The 26,050-nt window shown below is 41.8% G+C and overlaps 1 protein-coding gene across 1 annotated transcript in view; it reads left to right on the top strand.

The window, feature by feature from the left end:
• CACNA2D3 (calcium voltage-gated channel auxiliary subunit alpha2delta 3) overlaps positions 1-26,050 on the top strand; it is a gene marked incomplete at both ends in the record, with an annotated part of 784,748 nt that overhangs the window by 558,462 nt on the left and 200,236 nt on the right. The window contains 2 exons of the mRNA XM_082847776.1: positions 21,024-21,095; positions 22,556-22,636. Of these exons, the coding sequence (XP_082703902.1) occupies positions 21,024-21,095; positions 22,556-22,636 (153 nt within the window). The remainder of the gene's footprint in view (positions 1-21,023; positions 21,096-22,555; positions 22,637-26,050) is intronic.

Raw genomic sequence — 26,050 nt, 5'->3', positions numbered from 1 at the left:
GGTCAGACCCTTTCACTGGTCCTCATTATCTGTCTGAGATGATCTGGTGCCACCATCTAGAATGTTGTCTGTCCAGAAAGATTACATGTGGTTGCAGTGCTGACTTTGCTGTATCATTCCCATGGCATGTCACTGCATCTTAAGGACAGTTATGGCAGAAAACATGTCACGTGATGCCTGCTGCATTGTTCTTGTGTATTTCACAAACAAAAGCAAGATTTTCAGAAGATAGAGTAATTTCTGGGGCCCAGATGTGAGTTGGTTTCATTTCAAGAGTTGAGGTAGGGCAGCACCCTGAAATTTAAGCAGTACCTCCTAAGCCCTCCAAATCAGAGATGATGTGGTTTTTTCTCACTAAGAGAGATATCACAACTGTTCTACAAAAGACAGTCTGTTCAGGCCATATGGACAACCAGAGGCCCAGAAATCATTACACAATTACTCAAATATATTTGAGATATTTAAACAAGGCAGGACATGCTAGTGTGTGACTTGGCTTGTGTTAATGTTTGATTACACTTCAGTGCCATCACAAAAGGACTGAACACTTCATTAAAAGTTTAAGTATTTGAGTAGAGCAACAGCTTCCAGGGTAAATATATGTTCAGAATTCCACATTATCTGGAAGGCTCGGCATCTTTGATAGGTCATGCGTGCTTAATTGCCCACATTTGAAGTTTCTTTGCAAAGTGACTTAAACTCAGTGCCTAAAAATGGACTGGCCTCAACTTACTAGTATTTATTCATCAAATTTCCACTGATCCGTAGACAAAAGCATTCGCTTGTAAAAGATTCCTCATGAATTTGAGGTGCCATCAGCCATGGAGTTTAAAACAAAGTTCAAAACAAACCAGCACAGAATATGGTAAGAACAAATGTTGCTGGGCCATATGATTCTTCAGTAGCACTTAGCTCATCACACTCTTTTCTTCTATCATCATATCTTATCTTGACTCACATCACATGCCCTGAAAAGTGGAGCCTATTATTATGATTATTGAAAGTTCAGTAGTGAGGAAGATGCTCCAGGGGCTTTTCCTGTGTCCCAAAGATATTTGACTGCCCAGCAGATTCGTTCTGCAACCCTAGATGACAAAGAGTAACCCTGCCTCCCATTCCTCACTATGGCTACAAATGGTCTTCTGTTATAATAGAGAAAGGTATTTACCTTAAACAAAAAATTAAGAGCCGTGTGTGAAATGATTTCAGAATTCTTTGGATAATTTCTGGGAAATTCAGCTGTTTGGAGAAGGAGTTTAACTATAAACCTCGGGTATCTGGGCTGGAAGATGAGGAGGGTTGAGGAGAGACACATTGCTGATTGAAGGCATTCACCCTCAGGACCACTAGTCTCAATTGTTGATGTATGAGCATCCCTACCCCTCATGTTCCTTCCCTTCCCCTCCCCAGTGTTACCAAAGGCTTTTGATAGAAGGTTAAGGTTCTTACAATCATCAGTTCCCCTCAAATGTATTGTCTTACTGCTTGACCAGCAAAAGAAGATGGTGGGTTCCATTCTAGCCTTTATCTGTTTGTGACCATGAGCAAGTCACTTAACGTCTCTAAGTCACTTAACCTCTCGTTATTCAACAAGAAGGAGAGGCTGACTTTGTAGTTTTGTCATGAGAGTTATTTCTCTTACTTGCACCTACCACAGAGCCTGACATATGCTGAAACTCACAAAATTTAGAGTTCCTATTACCATTTGCTCAGCTTGGCCCCCAGTGCTTTAGAGCAGATGAAGAGTGCAGTCAGACATGATGTGGTGGTCTGGGACCTCCATAGTGTTTTGTGGTCCTGACTCAAGCCTAATGAATAATCAGGAGATGTCAAAAGAGCCTAGAAGGAATGTGATGCTTCTCTTGGTTCATTAAAAACTCTGTGTATCACCTGCCTGTACGTCCTACATGGAGTCAGAAAGAAATGGAGACTGGACTTGAAATCCCAACAAAGCAAAGGCTTTCAGAAACAATTGTTTTGAGAGATTTCTTCCCAAAGCCTTTGACATTACCCATAGATTTCACCCATCCATGGCCATGATTATAATGAGTCCCTTCCAAACCCAAGAGTTTGTTGTTCTGGGGGTAAAAGGGAGGTAGCTCCAGCTGCTCTGTCTTTGGCCAGCTTTTCACATGAGATCATGAGTGCATACATTGCACCATATGGTGTCTGCATTTGTGCTATGTTTTTGTTGGAATCTCTCTTTGTATCATCTGCAACTGTTTTCTCTATAAATATTTTAAATAGTTATGTCTCTGTAAACATGCTTATTTTAATCTCTTGGCTGATCTACAACTAAAAATGTCCCATTTGGGTATCCCTCTTATGTGTAGCAGTCATTAAAGATTGTTGTCTATAAATTATCATTTTCGTGATGCTAATAATTTGAGGGTTTTCCAAAACTTCTCTTCTAGCCCTTTTGGCTATTTTCTAGAACAATGGTTTGCAAAAAAAAAAAGTTTTGTTTTCCCTGTGGTTCTTAAGCACCTCTGAGATAATTTCTAGATTCTATAAATTTCAACCCTTAATACAAAATAGGGGTAGTACTAACTGGTTATACACTTGACCAATAAATATTTTCACCAAATACATAGGCAGTGTCCTGAATCTTGGTTAAAAAAAAACATGTAGCAATACAGACCTGATGCCTTCAGGCCATCACAAAACTGTTCTTTTTAGTGAAAATTGAACCACTTTCTCCATTGGATTGATTGTTCTTGAGTTCAACAATGAAGAGAGGTCCATATGTAAGAAAGGTTTGCCTTTTTTCCCTTACATGGTACTTGACTTCTACAAAAATGGCTGGGAGATTCCATTTTATAATAATAACAGAATTACCCAAAGCCTTTGCAAATGTATGTTCAGTTGTCTCAAAAATAGTCCAGTTTTCATACTACATATTCATCCATGTAGGTTCTGTCTATAGGAACTAAACATCAGTTGTTCAGTGTGTGATTAATCACTATAGCATGGAGCCTTGAATACTTAAAGGAAAAAATACTCTTTGGGGTATTCCAAATTTGGCTGTTCACATGGTTAACTTTTCCACACACAGGTTTTCCCCTTCCCTTCATTTTTTGCTGTCTTCAAACAGCTTTGGAATTTGTCAAAGACAGTGTCTTGAAAGTTTTGAAGGTACTCCGTGTCTTGCCTGGCACTATATTAGTTAATATCAGCCTGAAAATTCTGAGCAGGCATAAGCATTTTTCTCAAAACCATGGTTAAAGAAAACCACATCTCTAATCCTGTTTGGAACAGCAATTGATGGATTCAGGGCTGCACAGTATGGCAAAACGATCCCTGTTTAATAGCCAGACCGTGTGTTTTGTTTCCTGTTAGGAATAGCTTAACTTGCCTTCTTGAACAAACACAGCAGGGCTTGAGATCTGTTGTTCTATGCCTGCTGTGATATTCTGTGCTGCTTAACTTGTATGAGGACTCAGGAGTGCATAAATTAGCTTCTTAAAAGAGTGTCGATTTGGGGGTTTTCTTTCAGGATGGAACTGTTTTATTAATTTCTCCCCCTAAGTGTAAATGGGATCCTGAATCCATTTGCATTTTCTTTGTTTCCTTGTTTATATTATATTTAGAAGGAATAAATGGAAGCAGTCATTTATCTAAAGACTTTTCTTTTCTTTTCTTTTTCTTTTTCTTTAGGTATAGACTCATGCAAGCAGAATTTGGCCAGCTCTTATCTCACTGTAATCAGATTTCAGCAATTGTGGGGCATCATTTATCATTCCTTGTCTCTTTTAACTTCTGCACTTTGAAATGTTGACTTGTCATTGAAAACAGAAATTTGAAAGTTTGCAAAGCTGCTGATTTCAGAGAACTGTAGGTCTAGTGATTTTAGTGTTTCATTACAGTTATATAACCAGCTAAATCAATGCAAATGAAGTGCAAAATGGAGAGGTGATAACTATTTACGTTTGGATCTGGTTTATGACTCATTTGCTTTTACCTTGACTGGCTTTCTGTCTAAATTATTATAGTTTGTTTTGATACTCGGTTTTCTTCCTCATCATTTACTGTTTGTTTGTTTTTTTCATATATATATATATAATTTTTTTTTTTTTTTTTTTTTTGCGGTACGCGGGCTTCTCACCGTTGTGGCCTCTCCCGTTGCAGAGCACAGGCTCCGGACGTGCAGGCTCAGCGGCCATGGCTCACGGGCCCAGCCGCTCCGCGGCATGTGGGATCCTCCCGGACCGGGGCACGAACCCATGTCCCCTGCATCAGCAGGCAGACTCTCAACCACTGCACCACCAGGGAAGCCCTCATTTACTGTTTTATAGGAACACATACAGACATCTTTTATATGCATTCCCAAGCTGGGGCTGTTAAGATTGACTATCCTCAGAGTCCGAAAGATGATAACTACATCTTAAATTAGTAGATTTATTTTGTGAATAAGGCAAGGGAAATAGAAAGTGGAGCAAGTCCAGGCACTTTAGCTTCCCCCATGGTCAGTGTGATGGATTCTGTGGAAATCTGAGTTACAACATATTGTTCCACCATAATGATGATCACAGAACCAAACATTTTATTCTTTGCAGTAGTTCCATATGAGTGTACCTGTGGCATTCCAGACAAGCTGCCCTGCTGCTGAGAAAGGAGGTGAACTTTGCAAGGTTCACAGCCATGTGAATCTTAGCCAGTCCCTTTCCCATTGGCCCTGTTCAACTGTGTGTTTGAGACCGTAAATAAATGAATGCAAGACCCTCAGATTCAAAGCGTATGGCTTCCTGATGGCGGGATGACCAACAGAACAGTGCAGAGGGGCTCTGGCTGAAGCCCCATATTGGCTGATGGGGGACCAGGGAGCTCCATTTTGGAAGCAGGATGCTATTTGCATTTCTTATTTAGGAGAAAAAATTTGTTAATTTTAATCAACCTCAAAATGTGTGTCTACTTGTGTATCTGGAAAAAAATGTTCAATTTGTACCCATTTTAATATATATTTGAATTTTTGTAGCGTTGTGTACTGTTTTTTTTTCTTCTTCTTTTTTTTTTTTTTTTGTGGTACGCGGGCCTCTCACTGTTGTGGCCTCTCCCGTTGCGGAGCACAGGCTCCGGACGCGCAGGCTCAGCGGCCATGGCTCATGGGCCTAGCTGCTCCGCGGCATGCGGGATCTTCCCAGACCGGGGCACGAACCCGCGTCCCCTGCATCGGCAGGCGGACTCTCAACCACTGCGCCACCAGGGAAGCCCCCGTACTATTTTATAATAAGGAAAAGAGCAAGGTGACAACTCAGAAGTTCATGAGCAGCACTTGCCAAGGCCCACCCACGATGAATGCTTAACTCAGCAAAATAGTACTGATAATGCTAGTCCATTGTACCTTAAAAGAGACACATTTTATACAAATAAAGCAGAAATGGTTTTGAAACACTGGTATAATGTGTTCTTTAAAAAAAAAGGCTAGACACTGTAAAGTCAAAAACTAAGAATTGATTTTAAAATCCCTAATATATCAATGCTTTCTAGTCCCAGACTTACTTTTTAGTGTCTTAGAAATTCAAAGTCTTCTTTCAGAAAATTCTCATTTAGTTAAGATATGTGAATGTCTTCTACTATTTATTTAAATTAAGCACAACTATAAAATATGACTCTCTTGAGGTGTTAAAACAATACAAACTCTACTCATAACATTGCTAAAATGAAATTGCCTTTTCTTTTGAAAGTCAAAAAAAAATCTAAATAAAAACAGTGGAATTTTAAAACTTAAATTGTTCTTACCTCTCCCCAGCCCCCACCCTCACCCAAGAAATTTATATACCCTTCTTCCTTCCGTATAGAAGGGAAGGCAGAGGATTGAGAAAAGTTCTTTCAAAAAGCCCAATGAATGGGGATATTGTGGCATTAATGGCAGCATAACCCATATTAAGCCTGGGACAGTCTTGGAGAGGGTATTACAGGACACCCAATGTTCTGATTTCCTTGCTTCTAGATGCAGTTCTGTAGGTCATTCTTATTGATCCTCAGGCAATATTGAACTCAAAGAACTGGATTGCTATTTTGAGGTCCCCTCTGTATTTACTGATAGATTTAGAACACCTATATCCATCACTTGACATACTAGATATGTTTCCTGAAAAAGCAGTATATAAATCTACAGTTTATTGGTCAAGACCCTGGAAAAGAGTACCGTTTAAAGGACAGCTGCATGGAATAGCTTAATGAAGTAAAGAATTAAGCGACTGGCTTCCGTGGTGGCACAGTGGTTGAGAGTCTGCCTGCCGATGCAGGGGACACGGGTTCGTGCCCCGGTCCGCGAGGATCCCACATGCCACGGAGCGGCTGGGCCCATAAACCATGGCCGCTGATCCTGCTCATCCGGAGCCTGTGCTCCGCAACGGGAGAGACCACAACAGGGAGAGGCCCGCGTACCGCAAAAAATAAAGAAATAAATAAATTTTTTAAAAAATTAAGCAACCTAGAATGTGTGAACTTGAGCCAGAAATACAATTTTTTCTGACTGTGTTATTATGTTTCCACTAGCTCAAAGGAGAGAGGGAGAGAGAATACACAATGAACAACATTTCAACACAGGACTAAGCAAAATCAATATAATTCAGTGACTAATTTGAAAACTAAATCTGTCAAACTAATTTGAAAACTAAATCTCTGTCAAAGTATAAGTCAAATCTATATCAAATCAATGGCAAATAACCGTCAGTGATTTTTTTTTTTTTTTTTTTTTTTTTGCGGTACACAGGCCTCTCACTGTTGTGGCCTCTCCCGTTGAGGAGCACAGGCTCCAGACGCACAGGCTCAGCGGCCATGGCTCACGGGCCCAGCCGCTCCGCGGCATGTGGGATCTTCCCGGACCGGGGCATGAACCTGTGTCCCCTGCATCGGCAGGCGGACTTTCAACCACTGCGCCACCAGGGAAGCCCAACCGTCAGTGATTTTAATATGACTATATAGGTCCTCACAGGAGGGAATTTCCTGAGTGGCAGATGTAGTGGGTAACTCTCATGAATTACTCAAGTGAAAACATACACTTGCACTATATACTCATAGGCATTGCCTTTCCTTTCTTCACTTTTTTTGGCATAATTTTTTTGATACAAACAATTCTAATTTTCATCAACAGAATTTGTCTACTTTTATTGTTTCTGCACATTAAAATTGGAAAATTGGTCTGCCTTTTCATTTTTTTGTACTAAAGTCATGTATTTGTTGATCTGGTCATAGCTCAGCTGCCTGATCTTTTTTCCAGTCACATTATTCCCAGGTCAGACCCCCAATTAATGGATATATATTGATTACAAACCCAGATGTAGCCCAGTTCCATGAGAACTGGAGGGATGTCTCTGTGCAAGCTTCCAGGCATCACATGCCAAAGGATTCAACTGAAATGACCCTCTGGGGCAAACTGGAGCAGTTGTGCAATCGTGTACAGCAATAATACTGAGAAGTCCAAAAGCAGAAAGTTAGATGTTTATCCCTTCAAATTAACTGGAAGGGTTTTGGAAAACCTAGCCTAGTTTCATGAGGTAGAAAAATGTCAGGCAAAGGGCTAATGCCATGGTATGGACTTTCTTTTTCCAGAAATGACTCATGGAATTGAACCACTTGCTGAATCATGAGCCCTGTGTGCTTGGATTGGACCCATCCATGTCTGCCCAGGCCTGGGACACATTAGATGATTTGGCCGGGTGCTTCTGAAGCATCTGTCCTTTCTTTCCTGACCTCCTTCCTCTCCAACAATTTCCTTCCCAATGTGCATCCTTCCCAACCTTCTTTAATATTTGCAATTACCACCACCCCCAACTGCTTTCTAAAGCATATTGTCTATATCATGGCATAAAGGAGAAGTATTTTTTTATTTTGTATATGTAATTTGAATGAAGAGATGGATGAAGTTCAAATTTGATAGAGCAGTGGATGGATTTCAGAGAAGCTTAGCCTAGAATGGTCTTTATGAGAACAGCTGCACTTGTTGGATGTGTCAGGCACTGTATTAGATGCTTTGCATCTACAGTTCTATTTAATCCTCCCCAGAACTCTTGGAGATATTCCTATTTTAGGGATGCTTTGCTTGGTTGCCTCTTTTACTTCATTCCAAGATACCTAAGGCAAAACATGACATTTGTCTTTGTACCCCTAAAACAGGAGGCTGAGGGCAGAATGATTTGAACAGGAGCTCTAGTGTCAGGTTGGCCAAGGCTCAAACCCGCACCCTGCTGCCCTCTGTGACCTAGAGCAAGGTACTTTGCTCCTTTATCTTTAATTGATTCATCTGTAAGATGGGTATAGACATTTTACAGGGTTAAATTTAAAGCTATATAGATGTTAAATGTTTAAAGCAATATTTGGTAATAGCAAAACATGTTTGGAAATAGAATATGGCTGAGTGGATGGGTGGATGGATAGATGGAAGAATGAATGAATGGAAGGATGGATAAATACAAATGACTCAAGAAGTGTGAGTAACCTGTTCAGGAATAATTCAGGTCTCTTTGCTTCTGTAGCTCTTTTCTCCTCTCTGTTCTGCTTTCCAAGGAAATCATAGTGTTCAAGTAAGCAGGTTTTTCTTTAAGTCCTTTTCCTTTACCTCTTTGACATCATAAACCTTTTGCCCCTATCAGCAGCAGCTGCACATAGGTACCAGCCTCCCAGGCCCTCATTACAGTCTAAGTTTGACCTCACTGGCACAGGCAAGATACACAAAGAAAGGTATTAAGAGAAGGAGCCAAGAGCAGGTAGAGGATCCACAACATAAAATGGACAGTGGTAGCCCTGGAGTCTTGTCCAGATTCTGGTACCAATTCTCTGTGACTCCTCTTCCTCTCTGAGCCTCATTTATAAAGTAAATAAAAGGACAGGATTAGAATAAATTCATTCAAGGAACATTTGCTGAGTGCTTCTTATGTACCAGGCTCTGTGCTAAATGCTATGGATAAAAGGAGGAACCATTCCCACTTCTGCCCTTGGAGTTCACAGGCTCTACAGAATCCCCAGCTTTTCTTCCAGCCACAGTGTTCAGTGACTTAGCTGTATTAACAGTTTGCACAAATTTGGTCCTAGATTGTATCGTAGGTTGTAGAGTAAATATGATTATCTTTGTAGTGAAGTTTGAGAACATCTGGTTCCCATTTCCAGTTTGTTAGGGAAGGTTTTATGGAGGAAGCAGCATTTCAGGGGGTCTTTAAACAAGGGAAAGGTTTTGTCCCAGGGCCCCGAAGCCCTGACTGTTGGCAGTGTTTTCAGGCATCTATTTGGGAGGCGTCTAAACCATAGTTTGTGAAAATATAAATCTTTGGCCACAATGGGGGTCAGTTATGTGTCATAGCTGATCATGAATATTGGCCAAAATCCAGTGCCCCAAAATAATTCCTATTGTCCTTATTTTGGGGCATTCCTGAAGTAAGCGTGTTGTACACTAATAAAGCAGTTCCCTAAGACAACTTTCAGATATGTTAATCTGTAATATTCTCTCATCCATGGGTTTGCTTATATATGTGTCCCTGGTCAGAGACAGCATCCTCCCTCTGTCTAGATATTTACCCATAAAATGTATTCCCTGCTTAATGACTTAGATCTTTGAAACACTGGGAGAAAAAGAAACAACATAAAAATTTTCCTGAAAAATAACAACTTTATTAGAAGAAAGTTATTTTGAGATTCTCATCCAGATGATCTAACATTATCTAGCATTATCATTCACAAAGTTGTCTTTAGGTTGTTAAAAAGAGAGAGAACAAACAAATACAACAATTTAGTTCATAAAAGATGCAGTTAAAGTTCAAAGAGGGAAATCTCATTACTTGTATATTTAGACAACCTAAAATACAGTGAAGCTCATAAGAATTCAGGATTTCCAAATCTCAGATGCAAGTAATAATGATTCAATAAAAAGAGGAAAAGTTTTGTCTAAAAGCAAAGTGTCATTTATGTAGCATTCTCAAGGACTGAGTGATGACACTTTACCAAGACAGTCAAATGCAAAGCAAGGGAGAAATGTCACTTGGAAGGTTTACTACTTCTTTATTATTCTTATTCTCTACTGCTACTTTCTTTTTTTTATAAATTTATTTTATTTATTTATTTTTGGCTGTTCTGGGTCTTTGTTGGTGCACATGGGCTTCCTCTAGTTGGGGCGAGCCAGGGCTACTCTTCGTTGAGGTGCACGGGCTTCTCACTGCAGTGGCTTCTCTTGTTGCAGGGCACGGGCTCTAGGTGCGCGGGCTTCGGTAGTTGTGGCACTCAGGCTCTAACTAACTCAGTAGTTGTGGCTCGCGGGCTCTAGAGTGCAGGCTCAGTAGTTGTGGCACACGGGCTTAGCTGCTCCGTGGCATGTGGGATCTTCCTGGGCCAGGGCTCGAACCCATGTCCCCTGCATTGGCAGGTGGATTCTTAACCACTGTGCCACCAGGGAAGTCCCTCCACTGCTACTTTCTTAATGCTTTAAATTATTCAAGGTTCAGGCATCTTGCAAAAATATTGAAAAATGCCAGTACAAAATGGGAATCTAAACAATGGTTGGTGTTCTTAATTTGTCTAGATTTTAAAAAGGAAAGCAGTTCATCTGAGTAGTATCATAAAAGACAGGTAATTCATATTGCTTACATTGAAAGAATCAACTCCTCAATTAAAAATAATAGCACCTGCTTTTTCTAAATATCTTGTTATGAAGAATATCCAAAATACTGATAATCAAATATAATATGTTTAACCCAGAATATAAAAACTTTATTCTGATAGCATTTCCATGTCAAAGTGTTACCATGGTTTGTTTAAAGGACTTTTTGATCTTTATGCAAAAAGGGATTTTTAAAATAGGATTACTGTTATATATTTGTTTGTTTGTATTTATTTTTAAGGCATTAATATTCATTGCTACCATATGTTACTGGGTGGTTTTATTTATTAATTAATTAATTTATTTTTGCTGTGTTGGGTCTTCGTTTCTGTGCGAGGGCTTTCTCTAGTTGTGGCAAGCAGGGGCCACTCTTCATTGCGGTGCACAGGCCTCTCACTATTGCGGCCTCTCTTGTTGCGGAGCACAGACGCGCAGGCTCAGTAGTTGTGGCTCACGGGCCTAGTTGCTCCGCGGCATGTGGGATCCTCCCAGACCAGGGCTCGAACCCGTGTCCTCTGCATTAGCAGGCAAACTTTGAACCACTGCGCCACCAGGGAAGCCCCTGGGTGGTTTTATTTATAAAATGTTTTCTGTAAGTGAGAATTTATGGGATGTTCTTATTATTAAAATTTTCAATCATACAGAAAAGAGACAAATTTTTAAAAAAACACTTAATCAAACACACACACACACACACACACACACACACACACACAGAGAGAGAGAGAGAGCCAATAGTGATTTAGGAATCGTTTGGTTTTATCACCGAAGCAAGCTATTCTTGCTTTCCCTTCTCATTTCACAATGACTTCTTTGATTATTGAGAAAATGAATTTTTAAATGTGCCTGTGTATGTAAATCCTCTCATTTACAACTAGCCACTATTGAAACAGCCAGCAAATTTCATGATCATCACTAAAGGCTGTGGCAGTCTAAGTAATGTGAGAGTAAAATTCACAGCTAGAGTCAGATAATGTTAACATTAGCCAAGCAGACAATGTTGATACTGTGCTCCCTCTTCAGGCATAAAATGCACCAATAGGGTTTAGTTTCCATGTCTCAGTGGGTCTCACCTGTGTTCTACCCCTGAAGTGTGTCTATATGTGTCTCCAGAGAAAAGGTCCTTCTGCATATACCCAGTACAAAAAGTTAAAACAGATCATTGAGTATGGTTCTTACTATATTCTTGCCCTGATACTTCTGTTCAGTATTGAGGATAAGGGATGTTGTAATGGTAGAAGGAGAGGGAGATTTGGGGGAGGGGAAGTAGGCAGGCATTGAAAAGGAGTAGATACAGAGCACTGTTTTTGATCTGGGAATAGTTGGGAAGCTCCAGGGATCTTTTCTGTGTCTTTTCTGTGTGTGTGACCAGGGGGTGGGGGTGAGGGTGGGGGTGATCTCTATGTAGCCACATACTCTGCGCATGCCCTCTTTTCTTGATCTGTGTTTCCCTACTGTTCTCCTTAGTGCTGTCTCACCAAGTAATTTGTACAGAGTGTTATTCTGATGACTTTCTACTCTCCAGCTCTCCCCTCACCATGGAGTGTGGAAACTGGAGAATATGGGTGTTATCTGTCCCACCCACATTGCCCCTCATCATGTGTTAGCCAGAGAATGGCCCCTGGGGGATTCCAAGGTCATTTGTAAACTTGAGCTCATGTAGAAAGGAGAGAATGCCAAGGTTTTGGCTTCCCTTCTGTTAAATCTGTGTTTGAGAAAGTAGGTGTGAAGGAACCCCCCTTTTCCTGCATGCCCTCATCACATTCTCAGATCCTGAATGCTTTAAAGAAACAGTGGTTCTCCTTTCAAAATGTTTCATCTGATATTTAAAGATGTACACAGCTGCATCTTTCCACCAAAGGTTATTGACAGAAGGAATAGTTGATATCGTCTATCTGTGTTTCAGTTCAGTGGGGAACTTAGTGACATTGGTTACAGTTAAAATACATTTTTATTGGTAAGGCCCATACTCTGGAAATGGCTTATCACCCAGGACCTTGTGTCTGCAATTCACCCTGCTTGCCTCTAGATGGTGGTAGTGTCTTTTCCTGGAGTGCAATTTAGTGTTCATACCAGGTGTTGGAAGGAAGACAGAAGAAATGCAGCTGTGTACTCACAAATTACATAAACATATATAAAATATTTATGTATTATGTAATATATTTATATGATGTACTCTATTAATGCAGTCAATATGCTGATCAACTTTAATAAGAAAAGAAAAACATACAAACATAGGAGGAGCAAAGTATAGAAGAAATATGATATTTGCAGAGAGTTAGTGAGTTGGCCTTTGTTCTTGGCTTAGAGCCATTCTCTTCCTAAGCTGAGTTCCCCATTTGTGCACAACCTTCTCATTGAGTCCCAGCCTCCAGGGCTGAGCACATCTGGCAGGAGGCTCTGCTGAAAACCACCTGGCAGCCCTCAAACGGGCTTCCAAGCCTGCTGCCCTTAACTCGCTCAGATCCCTCCTCAGGGCCAGGAGTCCTGCTTGCCTCCTTTCTCTGGGGCTTTGCACTCACCACCAGGGGCCTCCAGCTATAGAATAAACAGAGCATTCTGCCACTGGCGCTGGCAAACTTCCTCTGATTGGAGTTGTGAAAGAAGGCAACATAGTAGATGTCCTCCAAAAGTCACAAATCCAATCCATGTTCATTTGGGCAAAGAGAAAAAACTTATTGCCTCAACTAACCCAACAGAAGAAAGCATGGATGGGGTTGATCTTAGGGACGAAGGCATTCAGGACTGGTACCTTCCCTCCCTCTCCCTGTTCCTCCCTCCTTCTGCTTTTCCCTCATCACACACACACACACACACACACACACTCTCTCTCTCTCTCTCTCTCTCTCTCTCACTCTCTCATCTCTCCTCATCTCTCTGGGTTGACTTTATTTTCTCAATTGCGTCTCTATGAGGAGGGGACATAGCTGTCAGGCTTACATTCCTAAAACCACACACAAAAGAGTGTAGAGAGTTTTTCCTATTTGCTCCAGATGGAAAAAAGGAAAAACCCCCAAATAGCCCATTTTGAATCATGTGTCTAATTAATAAACCAATCATGGTGACCTGGGCAGAGTTTGTGTGTATTTTTGTGTGTATGTGTATATGTGTGTGTGTGTGTGTGTGTGTGTGTGTGTGTGTGTAGTGCTGTGGTTGGCACAGCCTGGGTTGGATACCCAGCCACACGTGCAGGGTGGGAGAGGTTAACTGTCAAGAAAACCTTGTGAATGGAAGGGGTGAAGAAGATTTCCCTAAAGGAAGGGGTTGATATTTGCAAAAGAAGGAAAAGAAAAGTGCCGGGCAATTTTTTTAAAAGGTCTCCCCTGCATTGTTCCATTTGTAAATATTTTTAAGTATAAAGTAAGTGATGAAATTGCTGTGCGGCAGGGAACTTGTTCCTAGTGTTGTTAAACTGGTTTTCAGAAAGCTTCTGAATTTGTCCTATAAACCCTGAAAGATATCTGTAAATGCTGGACATTTTTATTTTAGTTAAGGCTGGTCATAAAGAAGACAGCCTTCTGCTCACGTGTAGAGAGACAGTGTACCCGCCCCAGCCAGCTCTTCCCCATTTGCCTCATTAGCTTTCCTGTCCCCACTAAGACCTATGTCTTATTCCTGGTTATCTTCCCAGCACATGGCATGGAACTTGGCACATAGCTGATGCTCAAGGAATGTTTATCAAGGGAATCAATGAATAATAATGACTAGACCTGCAACAAAATTGATAGAACACAAATCTGGTTCTGTTATCCTATCTGGGGCCACACCCTAGAGCGGCGCCTGCATCGAGCTAGTGCCATTGGTGGGAAACTAATCAAGCATTAGGAGGAGAGGCCTGGCATCACTGCATGTACCTCACAAATGCATATTCATATGAGCCCATATGCATGATTAACTTGGGAAGCTGACAGGAAGCAGTCAATCTGTTGAGCAAGTTTGTGTTTTATAAACCAGATGTTTGGTATTATTATTCATTTCCTTTGATACCAGAATGGTCTCCATTATGTAGCATAGGAAATGAAGGATATGGAATAATATACACTTATTATACAACAGAACACCACAACCAAGCATTTCAGAGGCCTGTTCAAAGCCTGGGCAAGTATAATTGAATGGCAGTTCATTTTAGGATTCCCACTTGGACTCAAGTTAATGGGATTTTGCCTAGATGGACCATCGTGACCCCCAGTCTCCCACTCCTACCCTTGGAAAATGAATGTTGACTCTATGTCTGCGTTTTTCTTGGAAGCCGTGTCTATGAATCATAAGCAGTGCTCTTGCCTCAGTGTCTACTACAGGTTAGGGAGCCACAGGAAAGCAGGGACCCCCTAGTGTAGTGCGGGGACAGAGGGTGTCTGGCTGTGGTTTGCTGCATAACTCCTGCTTGGTGGTCTTAAAAAAAAAACCAAAACCTTTTGCCACCAGCTGCTATTTCCTATGGCAGGAGTACAGAATGCCTTTCAATCGTAAAGTGCTTACCGTGCAAATTAACTTTCAATTTGATATTCACTCTCCACAAAATGTTTAAGATTCACAGGACCCAGACCCAGTGGAAAGTGGGAAAGATGGAGCTGGCGGGTGCAGAAGAGCATCTTCATGTTGTGCAAGTGATATTTCCGGAGTGCTGCCAGCCCTCATGGCCATACTGATGAGCTGGTATAACATCAGAAAGGCTACAGGTTAGGGTTCTGGCCAAGCCAGTACAAATCTGGGGCAGAATTGTCCCTGCAAGAGGGACATGTGAGCTCATAACAGTGGCTAGACTGAGATCACTGCATTTCCCTTGTTTACCTGGGGCTGGTTTAAAATGAGTGGTTTCTGTACAAATGTAATATTATGGGTTTTTTGAAAATTTTAAGTAACGCAGTAATTATATTTGGAATTAGCCCCTGAGTGAAGTTGTTACTATTTTCTGGCCTTAATATTTGGAAGTTAGTTTCCCGTGATCTTATATTTCTGCCAGGACAAGTACCAGTGACTTATAACTGATTTTTACTGTTTGCAGGAAAAAAGCTTCATTTCTCATTATTATCAATGGTATGTTTTGATTTTATCCGTGATACATGTTGGCATTGCTTGAAATTTTGATTTGAGTTGCAAAGTGGAAGTTGCCCAGGGTTATGGATCAGCTCAACTCAGTTTTCTTTGTAGCATTAAGGATTAATCAAGGAGTCAGAATATGGGAAGATTTCTGATTCTGAGGGAGATGTTTATTGTGGGTTGGTTCTGCCTTTGAAAATGGCCTTGCATGCCCCCATTGATGGCCATAGTATACTTTAAGTATTTTTAGCAAGGTGTTGGAACCATGGTTTCACAAACTGTTATATACCAGTTGGTTTGGTTCCTGGCAACAATAACTGTTAGCATTATCTCATAGTTAATATTATTTGGTTCTTAATATGATACATCAAGTTTGTTTATTTATACTAACACCAAAGTTAGGCTGTCCCAAATAATAGATTACATGATTACAATGTGTATTACTCAGGATTCTCCAGAGAAAGAGAACCATATGAGATATATATGTAATTTTTTTCTTAAGTGTAAGGTAAGTATACACACACCCACACACATACACACACACAGAAGGAGGGAGGGAGAGAGGGAGGGAGGGAGAGAGAGAGAGATTTATTTTAAGCAATTGCCTCACATGAATGTGGGGGGCTGATGCATCTGAAAAACTGTAAGGCAGGTTGGTAGGATGGCAATTCCAGCAGGATGGGATTTTACAGTCTTGGGTCTGAAGGCAGTCTGGAAGCAGAATTTCTTCTTCCTTGGGGAACCTTTTTTTCTCTTAAGGCCTTGAACTGATTGGGTAAAACACACCCAGATTATGTAGGATAATCTGCTTTATCAAAGTCTACTTAATTTTTATTGAAATATAGTTGCCATGTAACATTATCTTAGTTTCAGATGTGCTACATAGTGATTTGCAAATATTATGAAATGATCATCACTATGTCTAGTAACCTTCTGTCCCTGTACAAATTATTATGTTACTGACCATATTCCTTATGTTGTGTATTATATCCCCGTGGCTTATTTATTTTATAGCTGGAGGTTTGTATCTCTTCAGCCCCTTCACCTATTTCGCTCCCACCTGCCCCCGCTCTGGCAACCATCTGTTTGTTCTGTTTCTGTGAGTCTGTTTTTATTTTATTTTGTTTGTTTGTTTTGTTTTTTAGACTCTACATATAAGTGAGATCATACTTATAAGTGAGATCATTTGTCTTTCTCTGACTTATTTCACTTAATATAATACTCTCTAGATCCATCCATGTTGTCACAAATGGAAAGATTTTTTTATGGCTGACTAATATTCCATTGTGTGTATATATCACATCTTCTTTATCCATTCATCTGTCAATGGACAATTAGTTCGCTTCCATATCTTGGCTATTGTAAATAACATTGCAATGAACATTGGTGTGCATATCTCTTTTCGAATTAGTATTTTATTTTCTTCCGATAATTACCCAGAAGTGAAATTGCTAGATCATATGGCAGTTCTATTTTTATTTATTTATTTATTTATTGGCTGTGCTACGTGGCTTGTGGGATCTTAGTTCCCAGATCAGGGACTGTACCTGAGCCCTCAGCAGTGAAAGCATGGAGTCCTAATCATTGGACCGCTAGGGAATTCCCGGCAGTTCTATTTTTAATTTTTTGATGAGCCTCCATACTGTTTTTCACAGTGGCTGCACCAATTTACAATCCCAACAGTGCACAAGGATTTCCTTTTCTTTACATCCTCACCAACACTTGTTATTTGTTATCTTTTTGATAATAACCATTCACTGACAGGGATGAGGTGATATATCATTGTGGTTTTGATTTACATTTCTGTAATAGCGATGCTGAGCATCTTTTCATATGCCTGTTGTCCATCTGTTTGTCTAATTTGGGAAAACGTCTATTCAGGTCCTGTGCCCATTCTTCAGTCTGGTTGTTTGTTTATTTGATGTTGAGTGTATGTGTTATTTGTATATTTTGGAAAATAACGCCTTATCGGATATATAATTTGCAAGTATCTCCTTCCATTCAGTAGGCTGCCTTTTCTTTTTTGTTGATAGCTTTTTTTTGCTCTGCAAAAGCTTTTTAGTTTGATGAGTCCCATTTGTTTATTTTTGCTTTTGTTTTTCTTGCCTGAGGAAACACATCCAAAAAAATTGCTAAGACCAATGTCAAAAACCATACTGCCTGTTTTTTTTCTAGGAGTTTTATGATTTCAGGTCTTACATTTAAGTCTTTAACTCATTTTTAGTCTACTTTTGTATATGATGTGAGACTGTCCAGTTTGATTCTTTTGCATGTAGCTGTCCAGTTTCCCTAATACCATTTATTGAAAAGGCTGTCTTTTCCCCATTGTATATTCTTGCCTCCTTTGTCATAGATTAATTGCCCATATAATTATTCATATAATGAACCCATATAAGTGTGGGTTCATTTCTGGGCTCTCTATTCTGTTCCATTGATCTATGTGTCTTTTTTTGTGTGCCAGTACCGTAATGTTTTCATGACTGTACCTTTTGTAGTATAGTTTGAAATGAGGGAGCATGATCCCTCCAGCTCTATCCCTGCATGTGGCTCTCTGCAGAGCCCCAAGGTGGTACCAGCCCACTGTTGGGTGGGGCTGGGTCCCTGTTGCTCTAGGCTAGAGGGAGGATTCCAAAATGGGGCTTGCCAGTGCCAGTGTTGTTGTGGAACAAGCTCCTGAAACTGGTTGCTGCCAGCATCTCTATCTGCAGGGGGAGTCCCAATTGCCTCCTGCCTCTCCGGGAAGCTCTCCAAGGTCAGCAAATGGGTCTGACCTAGGCTTCTTTTTTGTTGTTGTTGTTTTTTTGTTTTTTTGTGTTTTTTTTTGCTGTACGCGGGCCTCTCACTGTTGTGGCCTCTCCTGTTGTGGAGCACAGGCTCCGGACGCACAGGCTCATCGGCCATGGCTCACGGGCCCAGCCGCTCCGCGGCATGTGGGATCTTCCCGGACCGGGGCACGAACCCGTGTCCCCTGCATCGGCAGGCGGACTCTCAACCACTGCGCCACCAGGGAAGCCCTGACCTAGGCTTCTTTTAAACTACTGCCTCTGTGCTGGGACTTGGAAAGTGTGAGATTTTGCAAGCACTCTTTAGGAGCAGAGCCTCCATGTCCTGTCACTCTATGGCTCCCCTAAACATAAGCCCTGCTGGTTTTCAAAACCAGACGTTCTGGGGTCTTGTCTTCCCAGTGTAGGATCCCTGGGATGAGGAGCCTGATGTGGAGCTCAGACCACTCGCTCCTTGGGGAGGGCCTCTACGATTGTGATATTCCTCCTGTTTGTAGGTTGCTGACCCGGAGGTATGGGTCTTGACTTTACCACGTCTCCGCCCTTCCTATCCATCTCGTTGTGGTTCCTTCTTTATGTCTATCGTTGTGGAAAATCTTTTCTGCTATCTTCAGTTTGTTCTCATAGATAGTTGCTGTGTAAGTAGTTGTAATTTTGGTGTGTCCTTTGGAGGAGGTGAGCTCTGGGTCTTCCTACTCCACCATTTTGGCCATCTCTAAAACCAACTGATTTAAATGTTAATCGCATCTAAAAAATACATTCACAACAACATCTAGACTGGTGTTTGGTCAAACAACTGGCACCGTTGCCTAACCAAGTTGCCACATAAAATTAACCATCACATCATGAATTCCCAGTCCTTGAGGGATCTTGAGATTCTTGTGTTGTTTTGCTTGTCATGGAGGAATATAGGCCTATCTTGATATAGAGGTAAAACTAATAAGAACATGGCCTCCTCTATCCCTGTTAGGAGTTTTCCCAAAGCATATAAGTTTCTCTTTAACTATCATGGTTATTGATGGTGGAAAGCATTGCCTTTTAACAGTGCTTCTTGGATTTTAATATGCATACTAACTATTGAAATGAAGATTCAGATTCAGAGAATCTAGAGAGGACTTGGGATTATGCATTTCTAGGGCACTCAGGTGCCAGAGGTACTGCCATTCTGTGTACCACATTACAAGTAATGAGGTCCTATTGCTCAAATAACCTATTGGAAGGACAAGACTGGTAGAAGATTGACTGAGTTTAACGACCTTTTCTCAGGAGGCCAGTCAGTCTGTGGGGACCTCAGTCTATGGGGACCTCTAAATTTTAGGATCTTCTCTTTATAGTGCCTTTTCCCAAGAAGACCGAGGGAGCAACACCTCCTTTTTCTATGGAATTAAAGTGACAGAGAAGTGCCCAAACATCAGAAAACACTCTAGACTGAAGATAGTGGATTCTTATTCACAGATTGCTTCATTTGAAGCTTGAATGGGCTGTGAAACCAGGAAGTAAACCTCTCCCACCAGACTTGCCAATTTTGGTCTCTATCCGCAGTGCCACATGCCTTGATCTTACTGGAGACTCTGCTACTTGCTAGCCATGTGACCTTGAAGGCAGGGAAAGGAAACTAGCATCTTTTGAGCACCTGCAGATGCCAGGTACCTTGCTGGGCAGTTTCACATTTTATCTTCATGGCAACACTGTTGGGGAATACTTGGCATTATTTCATATGAGGACATGAAGGCTTAGATAATGCAGTTAATAAAGATTCAAAGCTGAGAATTAGAACGAGGTTTGTCTTGGACCAAAGCCTACTGTGGTCCAGGACTCAGTTTCCCCATTTGTTAATGGGGCAGAGTAGGGGTTCCTGCCTTTCTCCTAACACTGTTGTGAAGGACGGTTGAGATGGTGGTCTCAGTGCATTTGTATGCAATTCAGTGAGTTACAGAAGTGTATTATGTGCCAAATTTCAAGAGTTCTTCTTCCGGGAGGGATGTTCAGCTTCTTACCAGTGATTTAAAGATGAGCTGTTCAAATTATTTTTTTATTTTGTTTTTATTTTGTTTGTTTTCCATCTGGGACTGACATACAGAGATACGCAGAAGTTCAAAAAGGCCATGACTCAGCTACCTTGGGGAGAATAAATGCTTCCAGATTCCATTGTTTCCAGCAGGGGCAACTCATAAAACCCCTTATGCTCATGCTTTCTGATCCTCAATTTCCAGATTAAGGAGAAGCATTAATATTGCACATATTGAACATAAAAGTCTGCAAAGTAAAACAGTAAAATCAGTCTGTAGTAATAAAATAAAATGAATCACTGAGATCCAAACAGGGCTTTATTTGAACTCAAATAGCTGAATGCAGTAAACAGATCAGCTGGAGTGACTGATGGTAACTGACGTTGTTTCCCCTGCTGGGGAGGAGGGGCTGGGATCTTCAACTACACGTCAGGGTGGAGGAATGTTGCACTCCCACCTATGCCATAAAGGCTCGAGTGGACCCTGGTCCATTCCCAACAGCCCCTGGTCAGGAAAGGAAGAGATAGTCAAAGGGTATGGCCTCCAGCACTATTTATCCCAGATCTTTCTCAGGTAACTGGCTTTTCTGTCTCCATCCAGCTTGCCAATGGTCAGGGCCCCGTCCTGATGACCACGGTCGCCATGCCTGTGTTTAGTAAGCAGAACGAAACTGTGAGTACAGTGACTGGATTTCCTACTTGTTGCTAGGACGGTTGTTATCTCAGACCCCCTCTGACTCAAGCTTTGGTGCCCTTTATTTAGTCAGTTAATTTAAGGATGGAGGGTGTATAATTTTTCCTCACTTTTAATCCTGCTGGTAGCATCATGAAATCAAGAATAGATGAGAGATGAGACTTCCCTGGTGGTCCAGTGGTTAGGACTTTGTGCTCCCAATGCAGGGGCCCCAGGTTTGATCCCTGATCAGGGAACTAGATCCTGCATGCCGCAACTAAGAGACGGCACAGCAAAAAAAAAAAAGAAGAGAGGAATTCAAGCAGGCATCATTTTACAGTTTGTAGCACTTTTCCAAAATTTAAGTGTTTAAATGACCAGAGGAAGGAAACCCCCAGAAAGAATCCTTGATTGTAGTGGGTTAACCTCTCTCTGATTTACAGGTACCAGCCTTGAATTAGATTCCCAGGGCTGTGGCAACAAAGTGCCCCAAACAGGATGGCTTACAACAATAGAAATGTATTCTCACAATTCCAGAGGCTAAAAGTCCAAAATCAAGGAGTCAGTTCTAGGGAAGACTCCTTCCTTTCCTCTTCCAGTGGCCCCAGGAGTTCCTTGGTTTGTGGCAGCATAATTCCAATCTCTGCCTCTGTCTTCACATGGCCTTCTTCTCTCCTTATCTCTCTGTCCTCTCTTCTTCCTCTAACGACACAAATCATTGGATATAAGCCCCATCCTACATCCAGGATGATTTTGCCTTGAGATCCTTAATTAATTACGTCTACAAAGACCCTATTTCCAAATAAGATCGCAGCCTGAGGTTCTGGGGACACTTGAATTGGGGGGAAACAACAGACAACAGCGACGAGTATTTTCTTCTAGAAGCCCCTTTCTGACATTAGAAAGTTTAGTACACCACATTGACCTTGGGACCTGGGACCCTGGAGGCCTATTCCTTCCCCTTAGTCCTTGATTCCAGCTTGCTGCTAAAGATGTGTTAGGGTTATTGCATCTTTCTCTGGCTATTTAGTCTCTCTCTCTCTCTCTCTTGTGGGCACCAGATGGCAGTGTAAATTGAGAAAGTGGTTAACATGTAAAGTGTTTCCTATAAAAAGTTTCCATAAGAGAAACTGATTAATGATCATAAGTCCTTAGCTTCTTGATTTTCAGGAGAGAGAAGAAAATGGTTTTTAGGGTGTCTTGGTATGGGCGTGTGTTGAGGGATATATAGTAGGTAATGTTTGGCCTGAGAAGCTACCATTCTTGCCTAGGAATATTTTGGGCAGCGGATGGGGAATAGAAGAGGTTCCCTCATAGAGATCCAGGTTAATCTTCAATCTCTCTCAGTTTGAAGAAGGCACCAGACAGTGATCTATGGTGTGTGGCTTTTCAGGAGGTTCTATTTCTTCTACCAAATTAACATACTATTGTTGGTATTGTTTAATGTTTCTTTTCAACAGAGATCGAAAGGCATTCTTCTGGGTGTGGTCGGCACAGATGTCCCCGTGAAAGAACTTCTGAAGACCATCCCCAAATACAAGGTAATGCATCACATAATTAATAGTCAAGGGCCAAATGCACAAGATAATTTCACAACCTGCCGTAGTGACAAGGAAAACATGAAGGAAGGAGGCCCTTCTACTTTCTTTCTAGAGGGCTCTGTTTTGTTTTGTTTTGTTTTGTTTTGTTAGAATAATAATAGTCCATGCAGGTCTGATTAGGTCTACGTGTGCCTATCCAGGTTTGTGTGAGTCTGTGGAAATCTACACAAGTCTGTGCAGTTCTCCACAGGTCTTACACCTCTGATGGTTTTCTAAGCCAATCTTGATTCACGCCAATCTGAGGACCCTCTAAAATCTGTTACTTCTTAACAGGAACCCAATGAGGCACAAAGAAAAGTGGTCTCTGACTCTCGACTACGTATTCCCTTTATCCTGGAAGGTGATGGGGTACAAATTAATATTCCTTTCCTAAAGCTGCATTAAACCTATGGCACTAAGGGAATTGTAAGTTTGTTTTAAATTCTGGGGATAGTTGAGAGGGTGGAGTAGGTAATTTTGGAACAAAGAGATTAGGGCAGGCCTTGGTAGGCCACTGCCTTGGGAGTTTAGAACAACATGGAAAAGAAACACTAGATGGAAAGGGCTCAGAAAAGGGTGTGGCGGGGGGTGGATATGCTAGAACCAGCTCTGCGTGTGAGGCCAGCCCTACCTCGAGAGAGAGGGTCATGCTTTCCCCCTTACCTGGCTATATTCCCAGCACTCTGTTCCCAGAACTACTCTTTGGTTTATTTAGTTCTTCCACATCTGGGGACAGAGAGACTCTAATGGGTCATCCCAGTGCCACCCGCAGCCCAACCTCTTTCCATGAGAACAAGCGTCCCAAGCTCCATGTGATTTCCCAGAGGTCCACAGACTGGATCTGCCCTCTCTGGGGCAGGCAGGCACACACAGTGACAGACTGCACTGCCACCTAGGCTGGGTGCAGGAGGTGGCAAGTTGCTATGAAGGGGACACGGTGGCAGTAACCATTTTGTGGCCCATAGGGATGATATTACTTGGTATTTATGTTCTTTGGCTGCTGTGGTTAAATAAGCACTTTAACAAAATCAGAGCAACGGACAGGCCAGGAGCCTGGTTTCCATCCAAGTCAGGTTCAGGCTCTACTACCTTTAGAGCAGTGTTGTTCCAGCTTCAACCTTTTGCTTCCCACTATCGTAACACATTGTCTTTTCTTTGTACTACCTGCAGAATTACTGAACAGATATTTTTAAATTTCATTTGACTGGCACTTTTTCTTAATTATCTCTTCTAACCTCAGCCTGAACAGCCACATGTGAAGTCGTAAATTGAGATATGGTCATTATATTTTTCTGATACATAGGTTAGCCAGGGGAGTAACATACAGGTTTTCCTTTTAAGAAGATGGCCCAGAGAGTCCTTGAACCCCATGCAGAAAACTCTCACCTGTTCCCTAGTGGGGGCTCCCCAGAAAAGCAAATCAAGGGGTGAGAAGAGGAAGGTCCCCTTAAGCCCTATCCCAGTGCTGTGGAACTGCCCAAGAGCCGTTTCTGTGTATGCATGCGTGGGAGTGCAGGGGGGCAGGAAGCAGCCCCTGCTCCTTGTCCTGGGAGGAGTTCATGGACTGACATGGTTCCCCTGGCTGCACAAGGGTTGAGACCATACCGTCCCCTCTTCCCCCAGCATGAAGCAGACCAGCTCGCCCATCTCCATCTCTGGCCCACTCACAGACTGACGAGGGTTCTTTCCGTTCCCATCTGGAGGGAGGCAAGCTCCTTTGGGCTGGGAATCTGAGATTCTTGGCTAACTGGCAGCGCCCCCTCCCTTACCACCTCATTCCCTGATGTGCTGAGCCTGCCTCACCACCATTGTGAGAGGCCCTTCTTCCTGGGCCTTGGCAGGAAGAGGCAATGGTTAGTGCTCTGGAAGAAGATACATTTGGAGTTCAGCTCCATCACTGAGGAGCTGGGTATGGACAACTCTCTCAAATCCTTAGTTCCTCTCTGTCCAATGGTGATAACAATAGAACCTGCTTGTAGATTTGTGTGAAGAATTGACCACTGTCATCAGTCAGGAGCAATGGTAACACACTGGTCAAGAGGACAGGTTTGACCCCCAGCCCCTGGTACCTGCAGCCCTCTTCCACAGGGAGTACTGCTTGCAGAGAGCTATTGACACCTTTCCTACCCCAGATTCTGACACCTGTGGCTTCACATCCACCGATCCTTTGCTAACCCAGAATGCCCAACAGAACGATGGGTTAACTGAACAATGGACTAGGCAACCACATGCTGGGATTCTCAGCCACCTTTGAAAATGGGGTTTTCAAAGAATTTTGAAAGACACGGGGAAAGGCTTACTATACAAGGTCATGTGTGTTAGGCAAGATTCTTAAGTTTGACGACAAGGATAGGTCCACCTTTTTGACAGAAGGCCAGGATAAGAGCAAGAGAACAGATCACCAGGCATCACAGCAAACCCTTATCCAAGCAAGTCAGCTAAATGGATAACTGCAGCCAAAATGAACAGGTCACCCCTCAGAGGGTTGGACGCAAAGTGACAGGTGCAGAAAACACCTGTTTAAAAAAGCACCATTTTGTGGTACAAAATGGGATGTCTCAAGGTATAATATTAGCAGATAACATTTGCCCAGTACTCCGTGCTGTGCAACGAACATTACCCCCATCATGTTGTGAAACCTTCCTCAGGTAAGTGCAGTGTTGTTGTATCCATTCTACTCATAAGGAAACTCAGGTTTGCAGGGCTTATGTTCACAGAGCTCAAGGCTACATAAGTAGGAAGTGGTGAGTGTGATTTGAGCCTAGACCCACATTCTTAGAGCAGATCTAAGCCATTCACATACTACTTCATATACTCTCTGTACCATTATTTACTTAATACTTCACTTGTAAATCAGCCTGAAACTTTCTTCACTTAACTAAATTTTGATAGGAAACACATCATTTCTAAAAAGAAAAGCCAGTGTCAATTTGCATTATAGAAGATAATTGTAAAAAAAATTATAAAAACAAAATAGTTCTGAACTTGAATTCTGTTCTCTTTTTTTCTTTTAAGTTAGTATTAAAGGCAAATGTTAAAGATATACTAATGGAAAGTTTATTTTTGATATAATTGGAAGGATGGAAGAAATTTTTAAAAGGGCTGCCTCTTACTAGAGGTTCTGGCTATAAAGTTTAACACAGGCCCTATATGCCACCTGAAATCATCTCGCTCTACACTGTTTTTCCTAAGAAAGCAAAATAGGCCATGGGAAGATGATGGAGGACTGAGGAGTGAAGACCATAGGGGATTGTTCAGACTTGGGGTATGTATCCCTGCCTCCTAGGGCTCCCCTTAGCCCTGGACATCAGCGCTATCACCACCCTCCATAAGCCCATGCTGCACCCTCACCTGTTGGCCCAACCTTCTCAGAGA

Source organism: Leucopleurus acutus, assembly GCF_964270905.1.
Source record: "Leucopleurus acutus genome assembly, chromosome: 10".
NCBI classification, from domain to species: Eukaryota; Metazoa; Chordata; class Mammalia; order Artiodactyla; family Delphinidae; genus Leucopleurus; species Leucopleurus acutus.
The sequence above is the reverse complement of the archived record's forward strand: the minus strand, read 5'-3'. Positions and strand labels throughout refer to the sequence as shown.